The sequence below is a fragment of the Lates calcarifer genome, unplaced genomic scaffold, assembly GCF_001640805.2.
Source record: "Lates calcarifer isolate ASB-BC8 unplaced genomic scaffold, TLL_Latcal_v3 _unitig_4813_quiver_1396, whole genome shotgun sequence".
Lineage (NCBI taxonomy): Eukaryota > Metazoa > Chordata > Actinopteri > Centropomidae > Lates > Lates calcarifer.
In genome coordinates, this window is record NW_026117123.1 from 1 (window position 1) to 15,499 (window position 15,499).

Below are 15,499 nucleotides of genomic sequence, written 5' to 3' on the forward strand. Positions count from 1 at the left end.
CATACTATACTATGACTTTTTTTGACCATTTTTGATGCCATACTATACTATGACTTTTTTTCATGACCATTTTTGATGCCATACTATACTATGACTTTTTTTCATGATTTTTGATGCCATACTATACTATGACATTTTTTTTCATGATTTTTGATGCTATACTATACTATGACATTTTTTTCATGATTTTTGACGCCATACTATACTATGACATTTTTTTGGCCATTTTTGATGCCATACTATACTATGACATTTTTTCATGATTTTTGACGCCATACTATACTATGAGCATTTTTTGCCATAATTTTTGACTGCCATACTATACTATGACATTTTTTCATGGATTTTTGACGCCATACTATACTATGACATTTTTTCATAATTTTTGACGCCATACTATACTTTGACATTTTCTCATGATTTTTGACGCCATACTATACTATGACATTTTTTGACGATTTCTTTTCATTTTTGACCCCATACTATACTATGACATTTTTTGACCATTTTTGATGCCATACTATACTATGACATTTTTTGACCAGTTAGAAGCCTAAACATAATATGATATTTTTGGACCACTTTTCATGCCTCACTATGCTATGAGAGCTTAAACACAACATCTGATGGTGTGATTATAACATGACATTCTTACTTCTTTTTTGCATTACAATTACTTCTGCATTACTGCTATAGAAGTACTGTTGTTGCTAATATTAGATTTCTTTTATCATTACATATACTTTTTATTGTTACGTTATGTCTGATATTGCTAATTGCTAATTTTACATCACTTCCATCAATACAGATTACTCATACATTATTTTTGTATAGCAGATTACTTCTGTGATCATCCTTTTTTGATACACTAAACACTGAATATTCATAATTTTATGTCAGTGCTCTGTGTTGGACAGTTGATGTAAAGCTGTCTGTGAATTACCTGGTGGCCTCTGTCCTGGTCTCAAAGAACTTCTTCATTGATCATCTCCATTGACTATTTCTGTGTGACCATTGACAATGTCAGTTGATCCCGGTCATGCTCATACTCAACAATGTCTCCCCGATCATGGACCATGTCTCTGCGATCATGGACAATGTTGTCGAAGAAGTTGGTGACACCTGGAGGAAATCAAAGAGAAACATACAAAGGAAAATGATCAATACACTACTACCTACTCCTCAACAGTTTAACCATGAAAACACAGAGAAATATTCAACATTATATCTGAACCAGAGCATTTAACTAAACATGCTTAAGTCCTATTATACTAAGACATTGTCATGCCTTACTATAGTAGAATATTTTCACACAGTCAAGAGTATGGTCTAGACACCATTTATATATACCAAGACATTTTTTTATATCTTACTACATTATGACTTTTTTTGACAGTTTTTGATGTCTTACTACTGTGATTTATTTCATACTTCTTCTGGTGTTGCTAATTACTTTTACATTACTTCTATAAATACAGATTACTTATGAATTATTTTTATATTTCAGATTAGGTCTATCATTACACTTTCCTTATATGCTGACTACTGAACATAATCAGTTTAATGTCAGTGCTCTGTGTTGGACAGTTGATGTAAAGCTATTAGTGAATTACCTGGAGGCCTCTGTCCTGGTCTCAAAGAACTTCTTCATTGTACGAAGACTCTCTGCGATCATAGACTACGTCACTGTGATCGTGGACAAGGTCTTTGAGATTATGGACAAAGTCTCTGCGATCATGGACAATATCTCCATGATCGTGGACGATGTCTCTGAGATCACAGACGTTGTCTCTGTAATCATCGACAAATGTCTCCATGATCGCGGTCATGCCATCGAATCGAGGAACCACAGTGTCACTACCGACTCTTGCGCAGAGCTCTACGAAGCATGGGACAATGTCTCTGACCATGGACAACGTCTCTCTCATCTTTGACAAGGTCTCTGCGAACATGGACAATGTCTCTGATCATGGACGATGTCTCCCTCATCCTCAACAATGTCTCTCCGATCATGGACCATGTCTCTGCGATTGTGGACGATGTCTCTGCGATTCTTGACGATGTCGTGGACGAAGTGGTGACACCTGGAGGAAAAGAGAGAAACATACAAAGGAAAATTATCAATACTCTACTACCTACTCCTCATCAACAGTTTAACCATGAAAACAGTACGGTGTAGTCCAATTCCATCTTGACTGATCCTGAACAATAACAATCCAAGGCATAAAATTTAGCAGTTGTTGGTTCTGATGTATTTGATATTGTTTGGTGAGAAGGTGAGGGGAGCTACAGTTACTTTGTCCACAGAAAAAACATTTTTTTGTCATAAGATGAATTACATAGTAAATACTGCTGATTAAACAAAACAAGACATCTAAACAACAACACTAAAGCCTTGACAATTACAAATAAACTTAACTGACCTAAAAAAGCAATGTAAAAAATCTGAAAGCATATCTTTGACTTTAAGAGCTTAAATTTTGGTGTAGTGATTTCTAACTGTGATCTCTGTTCATACAAGCCTTTAACACCAAACTGAGTCCAATCAAACATCAAGTCCAAATAAACAAATGACTAATCACTAATATACATGACCATGTATAGATTGCTAGATCTAAAGACAAGAAGAAGGCAGAATGAAACAGAATGACCACAGAGGCAAAGCTGCCACGAGAAATAATCCTAAAATGTTAATGATGCAAAATGGCCACAAAGGGACAAAAGGCTGACCATAAAGAGATGCAAAACGATCAGAGCGAGATGTTAAACCACCACACAAAGACTATAGCAATAACTAGGATGGTACACATTACAGATGTCTGCAAAGTGACCACAGAGAGATGTAAACAAACAAACGACAAAGAGATGCTATCATCCGTCCACCTTAAGAGACCACACGCCTGTACTATGAAGGGAGTTTAATCTCCTCTGATTTAACTCGGGTTATCAAGGAAACTCGTGGTTGACAAACCCTGACTGCCTCGATCTGTGTTGAACGGTACAACAGTGGTTCAGATGTTGGTAAGCTGAGTCGGTGTTAACGTAATCATAGTTAATGCGCGTGCATAAAACGGGCGTGCACCGTATCTCTCAGATGAAGAGCGCACGTTAATTCTGTTAGTTTACGAGGAATTTAAAGAGACTCTAATGACACAATGTAAAACAAACAGTCAGGGAGACTTGTCACACGTTCTTCATCTGTAATATGAGATGTAAGGACACAAACAATATGTGATGATTTCTCAGATACTTTGATTCCAGTCAACACGTGGGTCACATGTCTGAGAATGAGCTGTTCTGTTAATGATGAACACTCTGTATATGTCTGAATGTAAAGCTGTTATGTTCAGTATGAACTTCATGTTAACAGTATTTCAGCCTCAGTGGAAACTGAACCTGGATCAAATAGAAACCTTCTATAAAGTGGTTCACCTTCATATTTCCATCATTAATGCTGCATGTGTTGGTCTGTAGTCTACAATTACAACAGCCTGTCGCTGACGGTCTTTAGACAACCCCCGTCCTGCAGAGTCAGCCTCTCTCAGTCCACCTGTGGGGCGGAGCTTAGGTAGAAGTAACACTGGTAACAACCGAGTTAACCACCAACATAAACTGCTCGGAGCAGTTTAGAGACGCAGCGTAAATGACCATGGCGACAGACCCCGGGTAAAACCTATCCACCTTTCATAGTACAGGTTAACTGGGAAGTTACACCTGAGATCACCAAGTTACTCCTGAACTTACTCTGATCAACCAAAAGCGAGTGAAAATGTAAACATCGCTAAAACAGAACAAACAACAACAACAGAGAAGGCTAACGCTCGCCGCTGAGCTAGTTTGCTCGTTAGCTCTACCTGTGCTCCGCGTTCAGCCTCAGTCCAGATGGACACAAACAGTCCTGGCTCGTACGGTTATAAAGCGATGATCTAAACCTTGTTTTTATTCCACAGCTTCACTCGTTCCTCCCACTTCGTTTGAGCTCCGCTCAGCTCCGCTCTCTCCACTGCCGGTCACGTTCAATGACGACATGCGTCGCGGTAATGACGTCACGCGCTAGCCTCCACTAGTAGACAGACGCTGATTGGTCAGCTCGTTGTGCCCCGCCCACCAAATGGTTGTGATTGGTCAAAAATATTTGTCAACATTCTCTCAAACTGGCTCCTTTAAAGCTGATAGTTGATACTTGAGAAGTTAACTTCAAGTACTTCAGTTTTAGAGTATTTAATTAAAACTTTTATTGGTCAGTGTAGTATGGTGTAATGCAATTTCTCTGTTACACATGGTCACTGTATAATTTTAGAGACTTGTTCATATCCCAGATAAATGAGAGATGTTTAGTAGGCCCTCTGACAGATATGTCACTGATTTTTCTAGTTGCCCTTGAACAAACAAAGAGACACACAGCACAGGCTAGTAAATAAATGCAGGCCCTGAGACAAGAGAAGTCTTGAGAATATACAGTTTATTTTAAAATGTAATGGTAAAACTGAAGTGTTGACCATGACACTGAATGATGATGTTGCAGTTTGGAACATTTTTTCACCTATGTTTTGACATTTTGTTTTCCCCAAAGTTAACTGAAACATTAAAGTATGTCCTGTAGTTTTAGTTAATGTTTCCTTTTTATATCAAACACAAAAATGGTCTCATCTTTTAAACTTGTTTCCAACTTCTGTTTCTCCTGTCATTATTCAGGAATGTTATTAGAATTTAATGATCCAGAGAAAAAACTAAACACATTGCTTTAATGGGAATAATGACATTACCAATGCACTCTGTCCTTCTTGATGTCATTCAGAATAACAGATATTTGAGTAAAATTTAAATTACAATTAATTAGTGTTTGGGAGCTGTATTGTGATCCTTAAATGCAGCCTATGTCATCTAATTACTGTTTCTTTAAATATGCCTCACCAGACGTTTTTGTATATAAACTATTGTTACAGAAAATAACAACATGAAACAGGAAATATTCTGGAGTATTATACCTTTATTTTTTGATGCTTGACAACCCCTTTTCATCTTTGACCCACTAACCCTCTAAAAGCTGTGTGAATAAAATCTACTGATCATATTTAACAAAAAGAAGAAGAGAGGAAATATTTTGAGAGAAATATTACTCTCACTGTCAGGTTCTGAGTTCAGATCCTCTTGGCACAAACAAAAGGGTGAGACTCGTTGCAGGCGTTGGGGGCCCACTTCATGTCATCTGTAAAACACAAAACAGGAACATTTGACTTTATGGATTTCATGCTGCAGATACAAATAAGATGTTGACTATAGCTGCTCCTCATTTAACGTTATGTTGAAGCTATACGATGCTATGACACATCAGTCAGTCAGTTCGTTTACACTGATTACTATTACCACTTGATAAATTCACTTTCCTTTGGAAAAAATAGTTATTGTGTTTATATTCATGTAAGCGTGTGTGTTTATGTGAGTGTGTGTATAGTTTATTACATCCATAATTCATCTTCAGGCAGGACTCGTTTCTCTCAGTGTGGTGGTCGTCGCACCAGTAATCATAGTAAAACTTGGAGCCGTCACTCCACATCCAAAAACCGGGCTATGGATAGACACAAACATTTATACATAAATACACTGTACAGCTGATTCAAAATAAACAGCTGAGCTCAGGGTTACAGTGAACCTGGGAGGAAAATTTGGGATTCAGGCAAAAACCAAACTAAAACCAAAAACCAAAGGATTTCCATACACGTATGACATCAAAGCCACCGATCCAGGCTGGGGGGAAGGTGTGGGTGTCTCCTCTGGTTAAAGACATGACGAAGTGATTCTCCTCGTAGCTGTGGATGGACGCCAGGTTGGCCCCCTCAAACTGACAGTAAACCTGGAGGGAACAAGAGACACGACTTAATGTATGAAAAGCAAAGTCACCAGAGTGTAATCTGCTCGGTCCCAGAACTTTCTAGATAACTCACTTCAGCTGCAGTCCACATCTTCGGGGTGTCGACGAACATGAAACACCTTTTTCCAAAGTGGGTCCAGCCAGAGGGGCAGTAGTACTCCCCACCTATAAAAAAACAAAAACAAACATCTCATTGTTTAATAACTACAGTCACCAGTGTGATTCAGCATTAACTTTCAGTTTGCACCTTATTCTCCACCTCTACCTGTTACTACAGCCTTTAATGCAGTTAAACTGTTTAATCTATAACATGGCATCATATTGTATGAGCTGGTCGAGGTCAATGAGGGTGTAAAGTAACCATAAAGTAGTACAGTTACATTCCTCCACTGCCCCAGATCTCACCACAGTCGACAGGTTTAGTTCCCGGCGGTGTCCGTGTGTTGGGTATCTCCACTCCAGTGACGACGTTGACGCACCAGCAGTACCCGGTCGACCCCGAGCACTGCTGCGGGCGGTAGTTCCCCTTGGCGTCACACTGAGGGCAGAACGCTCCGATGGCGGTGGAACAGTGCTGCCGCTCATACTCGCAGAGGCCCATGTGCCTGGAGGCAGGGGTGGTGGAGTTGTACGGGGCGCCTCGGCTCAGGGTCAGAAGAGCAGAGAGTGTGAGACACACACCGAGCACCCTCATGATGATGAGTTCTATTTCAGAGGAGAACATTACAAACATTATTCTACCACATCTATTACATTAAAAATTGAACCTATAAAACAGACACAACATTCATAAACTGATACACCTGTCAGACACTACAAAAGATGATCCCATATTAATAATAGTGTGTTTAAATAAGGTAATATTAGGATTAGTTTTGATTAAAAATCTGAAGAAGACTCACCTTTAATAGGATCAGCTGGTGTGATGAGTCAGGTACGACAGCCTCTGTTGCTTCTCTGCCTTTTATTCTGCAGATGAACGATGATGCTGCTTCTTCTTCTTTGGTGTAAAATGTTACACCAACAATGACTCCTTTCAGCAGAATGACACAGCAAACCTGCAGAGATGGGTATTGTTTTATCTTTACCTTATTTATTGTATACTGTATCAGCAGACAAGCCCTTGTGTATACACAGTTTGTCTACTATGAGTTTTAGGTTTCATCATTTTTATATCAGCTTTTCATTTCATTGTTCCCAGTGTCTCATTGTGTCTGTTTCCCAGACTATCTTCTGTCTGTTTGTGCTCCCTGGTTTTGAGGTTACTTGTAACTTAAGGATCAAAAGGAAGATTTAAAACATTGAGTGATACATCAAAATTTGTTCTTATCTAATCTAAAGTTGATCTTCTTTTATAACCTTGTTTTGCACATATCTGGGTTACAGACTATTTTTACATTGATCACTTGAGACTGACTGGATTATATCATATTATATGATAATATCCAGTACAGACAATATGAGAAATAAAATCCAATGAATCTCTAATATTTTATGTCTTGATGCCCAAATATCACACCGTAATAAGAAGCCTGTTTCCCATACTGCTATTGTATTGCTGTTGTATTATGACATTTCGATCACAGTATCAGTGAGTAACTGATGCCACTTCATACCAAAGAAGCATTTTTAGGTCACAAACAACTTGCTTGTGGCGTCTGTCAGCTTCTGCCACGTCCTGTAGGTTTGTCTTAGTCTGTCAGATGTCGTCCAATCATCAGCTTTGAAACCACAAAAACAGCAACTGCAACAACTGCATCACCTTCACAAAACCAAAAACACAACAGCTGAAGCATGAGGAATGGATCAAGGTTCCTGAGGTCATTTGTTCCCCAGTCAACATCTATTAACCTTCCTGTTGTGTTTGGGAACAGAGCCTCAGAAGGTAAACTCAACAACCCTAAACTGTTTGATAAGTTCCCTGAAATACAGCAGTGCTGGGGAACAGAAAACCCTTCTGATGAGTTGATGAGTAGTGAGTAAATACAGAGCTAGGGAACATCTTTTTCAGGTTCCCATTGTGTGCTAAAAAGAGCTGGGGAACACGGGACCCTGGGAGAGCACATAACTTATGATTATAAGACCCTGAGAACATGTGTTCCCATTGTGTGTCAACATAGGAGTGACCCATGTTTATCTGCTGACTGGACTGAAATCTGATTTCACACAGATTTCAGAGCTTGTGTTTTAAAAGCATTTGATAAATTACTCTTTGACTAAAAACTTTATTTTCAGGAGTTTCTCCCAGCTCTACTACTTCCACAGCTGCAGGGCATCACATCTGTCTGTCAAGATGATTACATGGGTTTAACTGTGCTTTAGTAAATTTTTTTTAAAAGAGTTTGGCACCATCTGGTGGCAGTGTTGAGAATGACACTGTAATTTACAACGATTTCACAGAGACTGTCTAAAATTTCTACTAAAACACAGAGGCAGTTAAAGTACTTTAAACATACTCCTGCTTGAAGATACATGTTATTAGATTCAGTGTAACTCACCATTTTCAAGGATATCATCATCTCTGACGTCCATCAGGAGGATACGTCCAGACACCTGCTTAGGAATTACAGAAAAAAGATGCTTCTTACAGCTGCACAGCTTGCCTGTTACCAGTCATTAATAATCATATATTTCTGCCCACTGAAAGGATGTTTTCACTCTGACTCCTAACTCAACTCACTTTGATCATTTTATATTCATATGGACTCTGGAATGAGCAGCACTGAAAAAAAGAGGAACCTCGTGCACCAGGATGATTCATTAACTGAAGTTTGTCTTCCTTCAGTGTCAAAACTGACACCCTGATTAGCTGGACAACAAAAAGAAGAATCAGATTCTGACTGTGTGAGTCACTGTGGAGATAGTTTAGTCAGTTTTGAATCATCTGATGTAAGGTGAGGTTTCTTCTTTTATCTTCTGTCCCTTTAACTCCTTTACTTGTTCTTACCTCTAAAGTTTACACTGAGGACATTTTGGAAACTGAAAACATTTTGACAAGTGTTCTTCAGAGAGAATTTTAGAAAGTGAGAATACTTTTGATTCATAATGATTTTAGTCAGATATTCTGCAGCTAACTGTTATTTGTAAATGTTATGGTAGACAGAGCTGTATGTACTGTATGTTTTATGTTGAGCTGATTGTAAATGATCGTCCACTTTATGAGCGGGGTTCTTCATCAGTTGTAGAAGACATTTCTTTCTCTTTTGCTCCACTTGTAGTTCACATAAACAAAGTGGAAACATCTTAGTTTGCCTGACAAATCTTCATGAGGGACAAAGTTGGCAACAGCCAGAAAGCCAGAGCGGAAGTCATTGTGGTCACAGTCCTGTGGCTACAGAACTTATTATGTAACAGAAACCACACACAAGATAATATTACGTTTGGCTGCTTTACTTCAGCTTGGATTTTTTAGTCATAATTAACAGAAGCGGAGCTGATTCAATGAGACAACAAACACTAAAATGACTTTACGTGGTCTAACAAGTCTGAAGATGCACATAAGGTGAATTTTCTGGACTTATTTCTTTATGCACTTGAACATCTTTACAGATGCACACTCTCACAGGTTTCCTCCCGAGAGTTCATTTTCATGCTCACTACCTCTTTTCACACTTGGTTGGAGCCATCACCCCCGCGGCCTCACTTCCTCTCTGCACGGTCATAAAAACAATCCTTCAGCCTCCTCTTTTTCAGTTTGAATGATTACATCTCTCGCCTCGTTTTTGGGAATCAGCTCGACAGAAGAAGAAAAAAAAATCAAGGTAAGGCAACAAAAAAAGTTATGTTAGAATCATAGAGCATGAAGTTTGAGAAGTCGCTACAGTGCTGTGTCAGTTATCATTTTGTCATTTTACAACAGCAGCTAAATGATAAATGACAAAATAGGGAAGCATTTAATCAGATGAGCGCTGTAAAACAGGGTGAATGCAGTTATAAATTAGTTAATGTGCAGACTGAAGGGGCGTCAGTTTTTAATGGTGTCTCTTCCTGATTAAAAAACATATAAAGTCATGCTCATTATTTTTTTTTCATCTACGTAATGACTCTGTTAGTTGTTTCAGTGCTGACACTGTGCAGCTAAATCATTTTAAGTCGAGGATTCTAACCTTATTACTTTATTTTCTCTCGTGTCAGATGTTTTCTCATAAATATAAGACAGGAAAAACGTTTCAATGTCTCAACAAACACCAAAGTATGTTAAGTGTGTAAATATACATTATTAAATGGCCAAAAGTAGCTTTGGGGAAATGGAAACATTTAAGCATACATTTGATTTTAAAAATGATTGAAGATTTATATAAATAATACCCAACTTCGTTTGATTTAGTACTGCCAAAATAAGTGTAAATACATGCTACAAAATACTGAAGCATTTGAGACATCTGTAGAGTAGACACATGTGAAACCACAAAATGTTACTGGATGTTTCAGTATATGAATACTTTGGTTTACGCACAATTCAACATGGTGGAGAGTGTATGAGTGCTGAAATCATTCGGGAAAAAGATGCATCACAAATTAAACTCCTCTCTGCTCATCAGTGTATGCACTCACTGTGAGAATTAGCATCACACATAAAGGTCAAAATAAAAAGTTACAGACTTCCTCTTCTATCAAATTCCACTTCCTCCCTCGGTTTTCTTTCACTTTTGTACCGTTTTATTTTATTTCCTTCTGCTTCACTCTGTCCTCCTCCAGCATGGGACAGCTGTCCAGCCTCCACCACTTCCTCTTCCTCCTCTTCCTCTTCTCCCTGTGCTGGGGTCAGAGGACAAACCAGGATACTGGGAGGCCGTCCTGCAATCGCTGTGACCGCCGGCTGTCCTGCGACTGCTCCCGTGGCGGATTCACCCGCGTTCCCATGGTAACGGACCGCGCACTCACTCTGGATCTCTCCTTCAACAACATCACCGAGGTTACGGACGTTGACCTGACGGGCCACGAGCAGCTGAGGGCTCTGAGTCTCCATGGTAATGCTGATGGGTTTTTATTGGGATAAGGCCCAAACACTTTGATGACTTCTCATCTGTGTGTCTATAGGGTCAAGAATGAACTTTGAACTCTGGGTTTTAAGCAACATGGACAAGAAATAAAAGGAAGTTTCATTGGTCTGAAACCAAAGTAACTAAAAGTACAATCTTATTCTACATATGCTTCATAAACTGCCACCTTAGCAGGTCAGAAATGACCAGGGGAAAACAAAGACAGTAACAAGAACAACAACAATAATAATAATAATAATTAATGATTCTCAATGTTGATGCGTCTGAAACCCCTGATACAATCCTTGTTAGAATATAGGCGTTTTCTTATCTTACTGTCCTGCAGGTAACAGACTGGTTGTGATCGATCCGTCAGCGTTCAACTCTCTGTGGAGTTTGGAGGAACTGGACCTCTCTGACAATCAGCTCACTGCTCTCGACCCCAGGTGGTTCAGCAAGTTAGGAGCTCTGCAACAGCTCAACCTGCTCAACAACCCGTACAGGTACAGAGCGTAAGTTTCATGCTGTGTATGTGTCCACAGACCTTTGGCCTTGCAGTGCAGTCTCTTCCTCTCTCTTCTCTTCTCCAGCTGCATAGGTTCTGCTCCGGTGTTTGACGGGCTGGTCAGACTGAGGAGGCTGGCGTTCGGAGGTCCTGCTCTGAGGGAGATACAGAGAGGAGCTCTGTCAGGAGTCTCTCAGCTGGAGGAGCTCACTGTGCACGCCAACAACCTGACCAGGTTTGAGAGGGATGCTGTTTCTACTGCTGTTACTACATGAGAGCCAAACGTCCTCCTGACAGACATGATGCTTCTCTAGAGTAAATGAAGTCTGTCTGTGTCAGATTTGAAAAGTTCTGACAACAATCTTGAATGATTTCCTGGCACAACATACAGTAACTAAACCTGATCTGTGTGAGAGCTGATGCAGCTGATTTAGGAGGATATCGTGTGAGATTCCAATCCCGAGGTAATCTTTAAACCTGTGTCATAAATATATTGTTTTAATCTTTTAGAAAAGTATTTCCTAAAAGAGCTGGTTACTGTGGTTTTTAGGCTGCCAGCCTGTCACTCTCTCCTGCCTCTAACTTCCTCTGAAGGTACGAGTCCGGTGCTCTGGCGTACGTTTGGCCGCTGGGTCGTGTCACTTTGAGCCTCCATGGACCGTTTTTAACAGACAGAGCCTTAGCCTCATCTGTGCTCGCCGACGTGTCGTACCCTGAGACACCTATGGTCCTGGAGGACCTCTATCTGATTGGGAATGAGTCTGTCAAGCCCTTCTATGAAACAGCCAAAAGGAGGGTCAGGTGTGTTACAATGTTACACGACATGAGACAAAAACCTTGTTTTTGCCGGACAAACCAACCAGTGACTCCTCTGTGGTTCCACTCCTCAGGTACATAACTTTCCGTAACCTTTTCATCTCTGATGAGACCATTGTTCGCCTCCTAGTGGTTGTTAACGGAGTGCCAGTCATATCCTTTATCGTTGACAATGTCACGCTGACAGGCGAGGGCAGGTAAGAAATGAGTGTCTGCATGATCTTAAGAACCATAAGCACAGTTTCTATTAGCATCTGACCTTCCTGTAACTGTAACACAAAATGGTTCAGTTTTAGTTTGACTGCATTCTTGAAGGCGAAATGTCTTCAAGAAACCTAAAACAAGTCCAGTTGCCTTTAGCACTTAAGATTGTTTGTTGTTATCTGGTTGGTGTTAGGTGGGAGAGAGCCAACTGGACAGATCACAGAGCTGTTGATGAGTTTGTCGTACGAAACGTCGTGGTGCTGGACGTCTTTAAGTTTGTCTCATTTCTACAGCTGCAGTTTCTGCTGCAGTACCCCAGGAAGGTGTCTGTAATAAACTCCAAGGTAAAAAAAGGTGATATTTGTTGATACATCAGTGCTTTCTATTACCACAGCAATGAGTGTGATTTTAATGTCAGAATTCAGAGGATAGAACTCGTGGCTCATATCCTCTTCTACAGAATGACATTTTTCATTGCAAACTCCTCTCATGACTTTTACCCTCAGGCGTTTGTGTTGCCCTGCCCCACGTCCAGCCTTTTAATGAACCTGCAGTACTTCGATCTGTCTGACAACCTGCTGACCGACATGACTCTGACTGAGACCCTGTGTAACGGAAACGGCACGCTGAAGGACCTCCGAGTTTTAAACGTCAGCGGAAATGCTCTGAAGGTGCCTTCATGAACCTGCTGAGAAGTTCTCCTGCTGATGAGTAAAAATGAGAGCCCTGGTTTGAAGAATAAATGACCTGCAGTCTAATGACTTCTTTGCCTCTATTCCACCTCTGCCCAGTCTTTGTCGACGGTGAGCCGACTGGTAACGAAGCTCCGCAAACTGACCCACCTGGACATCAGCAGGACCGACTACAGCTTCATGCCCCAGAGCTGCCCCTGGCCCTCCACCCTGCGACACCTCAACATCTCCGGAGCTAAACTTACCACCGTCACCCCCTGTCTACCCACAACTCTGGAGGTACTGAGAGTGCACCACGTAGCAGGTATCACAACAACACTCACTGTTTAAGCACTTGTTTGTACTTTATCATGTATAGGTATTGGATCTGAGCAACAACGATCTCAAAGACTTCACCGTGGCCCTGCCATCCCTGAGAGAGCTCCACCTCTCTGGGAATAAGTTTCTAAGGCTGCCCCCTGGAAATCTGTTCCTCAACCTGCAAGCACTGACCATACAGGTAAAAAACAATCACACCTCACACCTCTGCTTCCAATCCTCTTTGTGTTCTGCAGTCTGACCCCTCTTTGTTCTTCCACAGTCAAACACCCTAAACATGTTCGACCGTTCAGATCTCCAGTCATACAAACGACTCTCGAACCTCCAGGCAGGTCAGAACAAGTTTGTCTGCTCCTGTGACTTTGTCGCCTTCCTCCAGTCGACCATTAAAGGAGACGGAGATGTGCAGTTAACAGACGGAGAGGAGAGCTATGTCTGCGACTCTCCTCTCTACCTGCAGGGGGAACAAGTGGGTCAAGTCCACCTGTCTGTTGTCGTGTGCCACCGGGTTTTGTTCGTGTCCGTGAGCTGTGGGGTGGCGCTGTTCGTTGGGGTTCTGCTGTGCATCCTGCTGTGGCGCCTCCATGCCTTCTGGTACATCAAGATGACTTGGGCGTGGTTGAAGGCCAAGCATAGCTCCCGGCGCCGGCAGCGACTCAGAGATGATCCCAGTTCAGACGCACTGCTAACCTTTGATGCCTTCGTTTCCTACAGTGAAAGAGACGCAACCTGGTAGAAAAACTTCCTGGTCCCTGAGCTGGAGGAGCCAAGGTAAGTCCTGACCTCTGCCTTTACCTCTCAGTTAGCAGGGTGTTTCAGCACTGTAGCTACTGATTTCAATTCATTCCATGGGTCAAGAGATTAGCGTGGGTGGCACTAGACATCAAATAATTAATTCATCCTGAAAAAAAGTTTTGGGCTCCAGATTCTCAGTAGACTCAGTCATTTAATTAACAGGGATTCCATTCTAAAATGAGTGAGCCATTTGTCAGGTCTACACACTTTAACTTCTGACTAAACCTGTGGAGGAACATCACCTGTTTTCTGGTTCATGCTCCCACAGTGAAGCAGGTGAAAACTCCATGAATCCCAGACCCCTCCAGCCACTGACCCTATGTCTTCACAAGCGGGACTTCCTTCCCGGACAGTGGATCGTGGACAACATCATGAGCGCCATGGAGCGCAGCCGGCGGACCGTCTTCATCCTCTCAGAGAACTTTGTCCAGTCTGACTGGTGTCGCTACGAGCTGGACTTCTCTCATTTCTGGCTTTTCGACGGGGACGCCGGCGGCGACCCGGCCATCCTGATCTTGCTGGAGCCGCTGTCCAAGGACGACATCCCCAAGCGCTTCTGCAAACTGCGCAAACTCATGAGCTCCACCACGTACCTGGAGTGGCCCAAGAGGAGGAGAGAAGGGAGGAGTTCTGGAGGAGTCTCCGCAACTCTCTGAGAGGAGGAGAGGAGGATGACTGAGAGAGAGAGAGATGGAGAGAAAGAGTGAGCACAAAAAGCAACAAACGCAGCGTAAAAAGAAATAGATGAAAGAATAGAAAAAAGAAGGAGTGTGAGGGAAGAGTGAAGAGTCAGAGGAAAGAAAAAGATGATGAAAGAAGAGGAAATAAAGGAGCTGGAGCCCTTTAACATAAAAGATGAGAAGTAATGTTAGAGAAAAGATGAAGTGTAAGAGATGAACAAATCATCATGTATTTACCACAGTTGTTGAGATTCCCAGTTTATTATTTTGTGTCCTAGAAGAACTAAACACGATGTTTAGTTTAGACACATTCCGTTACTGTAGCTCAGCTGGAGCTCTGCTTTTTTATTTAGCTTGTATTTGTTTACATTTTGTAAAACTATCACTAGTAAAGTTTCCTGAATTAGCTGTTTGCACTTCCTGTTTGCAGTGAACCCATAGTTGTAGAGTTAAACTGTTAAACTTTAAAACATGATGATTCTCAGGCATCAGGATTTAATGGACGTCTCTCTGCAGCGCATCAGAGATCATTTACTTAATGTAAGTTGCACTAAATGTATAAATACGTGTATCATGTCTGTGTTTACATGGGAGTTATTAAAACAAGCAACAAGACTGAAACAAACACAAGAGCT

General features: G+C 41.2%; 3 protein-coding genes across 3 annotated transcripts; 2 read left to right on the forward strand and 1 right to left on the reverse strand.

Annotated features, from left to right (window-relative positions):
* Nucleotides 1-4,970: 4,970 nt before the first annotated feature.
* LOC108902348 (ladderlectin-like) lies at nucleotides 4,971-6,918 on the reverse strand. Its single transcript, XM_018704201.2, has 6 exons — nucleotides 6,775-6,918; nucleotides 6,278-6,577; nucleotides 5,946-6,037; nucleotides 5,720-5,854; nucleotides 5,464-5,569; nucleotides 4,971-5,209 (listed from the first exon to the last, which is right to left on the reverse strand). The coding sequence occupies exons 2-6, from the start codon at nucleotides 6,564-6,566 to the stop codon at nucleotides 5,142-5,144; spliced, it is 690 nt and encodes a 229-aa protein (XP_018559717.1). The 5' UTR covers nucleotides 6,567-6,577; nucleotides 6,775-6,918; the 3' UTR covers nucleotides 4,971-5,141.
* Nucleotides 6,919-10,474: 3,556 nt separating this feature from the next.
* LOC108902347 (toll-like receptor 2 type-2) lies at nucleotides 10,475-14,125 on the forward strand. Its single transcript, XM_051068514.1, has 10 exons — nucleotides 10,475-10,842; nucleotides 11,201-11,357; nucleotides 11,445-11,594; nucleotides 11,954-12,160; nucleotides 12,250-12,372; nucleotides 12,573-12,723; nucleotides 12,886-13,050; nucleotides 13,171-13,350; nucleotides 13,430-13,570; nucleotides 13,652-14,125. The coding sequence occupies exons 1-10, from the start codon at nucleotides 10,572-10,574 to the stop codon at nucleotides 14,123-14,125; spliced, it is 2,019 nt and encodes a 672-aa protein (XP_050924471.1). The 5' UTR covers nucleotides 10,475-10,571.
* Nucleotides 14,126-14,464: 339 nt separating this feature from the next.
* Nucleotides 14,465-14,909, forward strand: LOC127138942 (toll-like receptor 2). Its single transcript, XM_051068515.1, is given in 2 exon segments — nucleotides 14,465-14,790; nucleotides 14,793-14,909. Coding segments are annotated over 2 exon segments (390 nt in total). The 5' UTR covers nucleotides 14,465-14,471; the 3' UTR covers nucleotides 14,864-14,909.
* Nucleotides 14,910-15,499: the final 590 nt, after the last annotated feature.

What these genes read in the sequence shown, in the direction of transcription:
- LOC108902348 (XM_018704201.2), bottom strand. Translation starts at nt 6,566, where the DNA reads ATGAGGGTGCTCGGTGTGTGTCTCACACTCTCTGCTCTTCTGACCCTG. An exon ending in AACTAAACCTGTCGACTGTG is followed by an intron (nt 6,038 to 6,277) that starts GTGAGATCTGGG and finishes GTTTTTTTATAG; the next exon opens with GTGGGGAGTACTACTGCCCC. An exon ending in GTGGCTTTGATGTCATACGT is followed by an intron (nt 5,570 to 5,719) that starts GTATGGAAATCC and finishes GTCTATCCATAG; the next exon opens with CCCGGTTTTTGGATGTGGAG.
- LOC108902347 (XM_051068514.1), top strand. Translation starts at nt 10,572, where the DNA reads ATGGGACAGCTGTCCAGCCTCCACCACTTCCTCTTCCTCCTCTTCCTC. An exon ending in GAGGGCTCTGAGTCTCCATG is followed by an intron (nt 10,843 to 11,200) that starts GTAATGCTGATG and finishes ACTGTCCTGCAG; the next exon opens with GTAACAGACTGGTTGTGATC. An exon ending in CTGCTCAACAACCCGTACAG is followed by an intron (nt 11,358 to 11,444) that starts GTACAGAGCGTA and finishes TCTCTTCTCCAG; the next exon opens with CTGCATAGGTTCTGCTCCGG.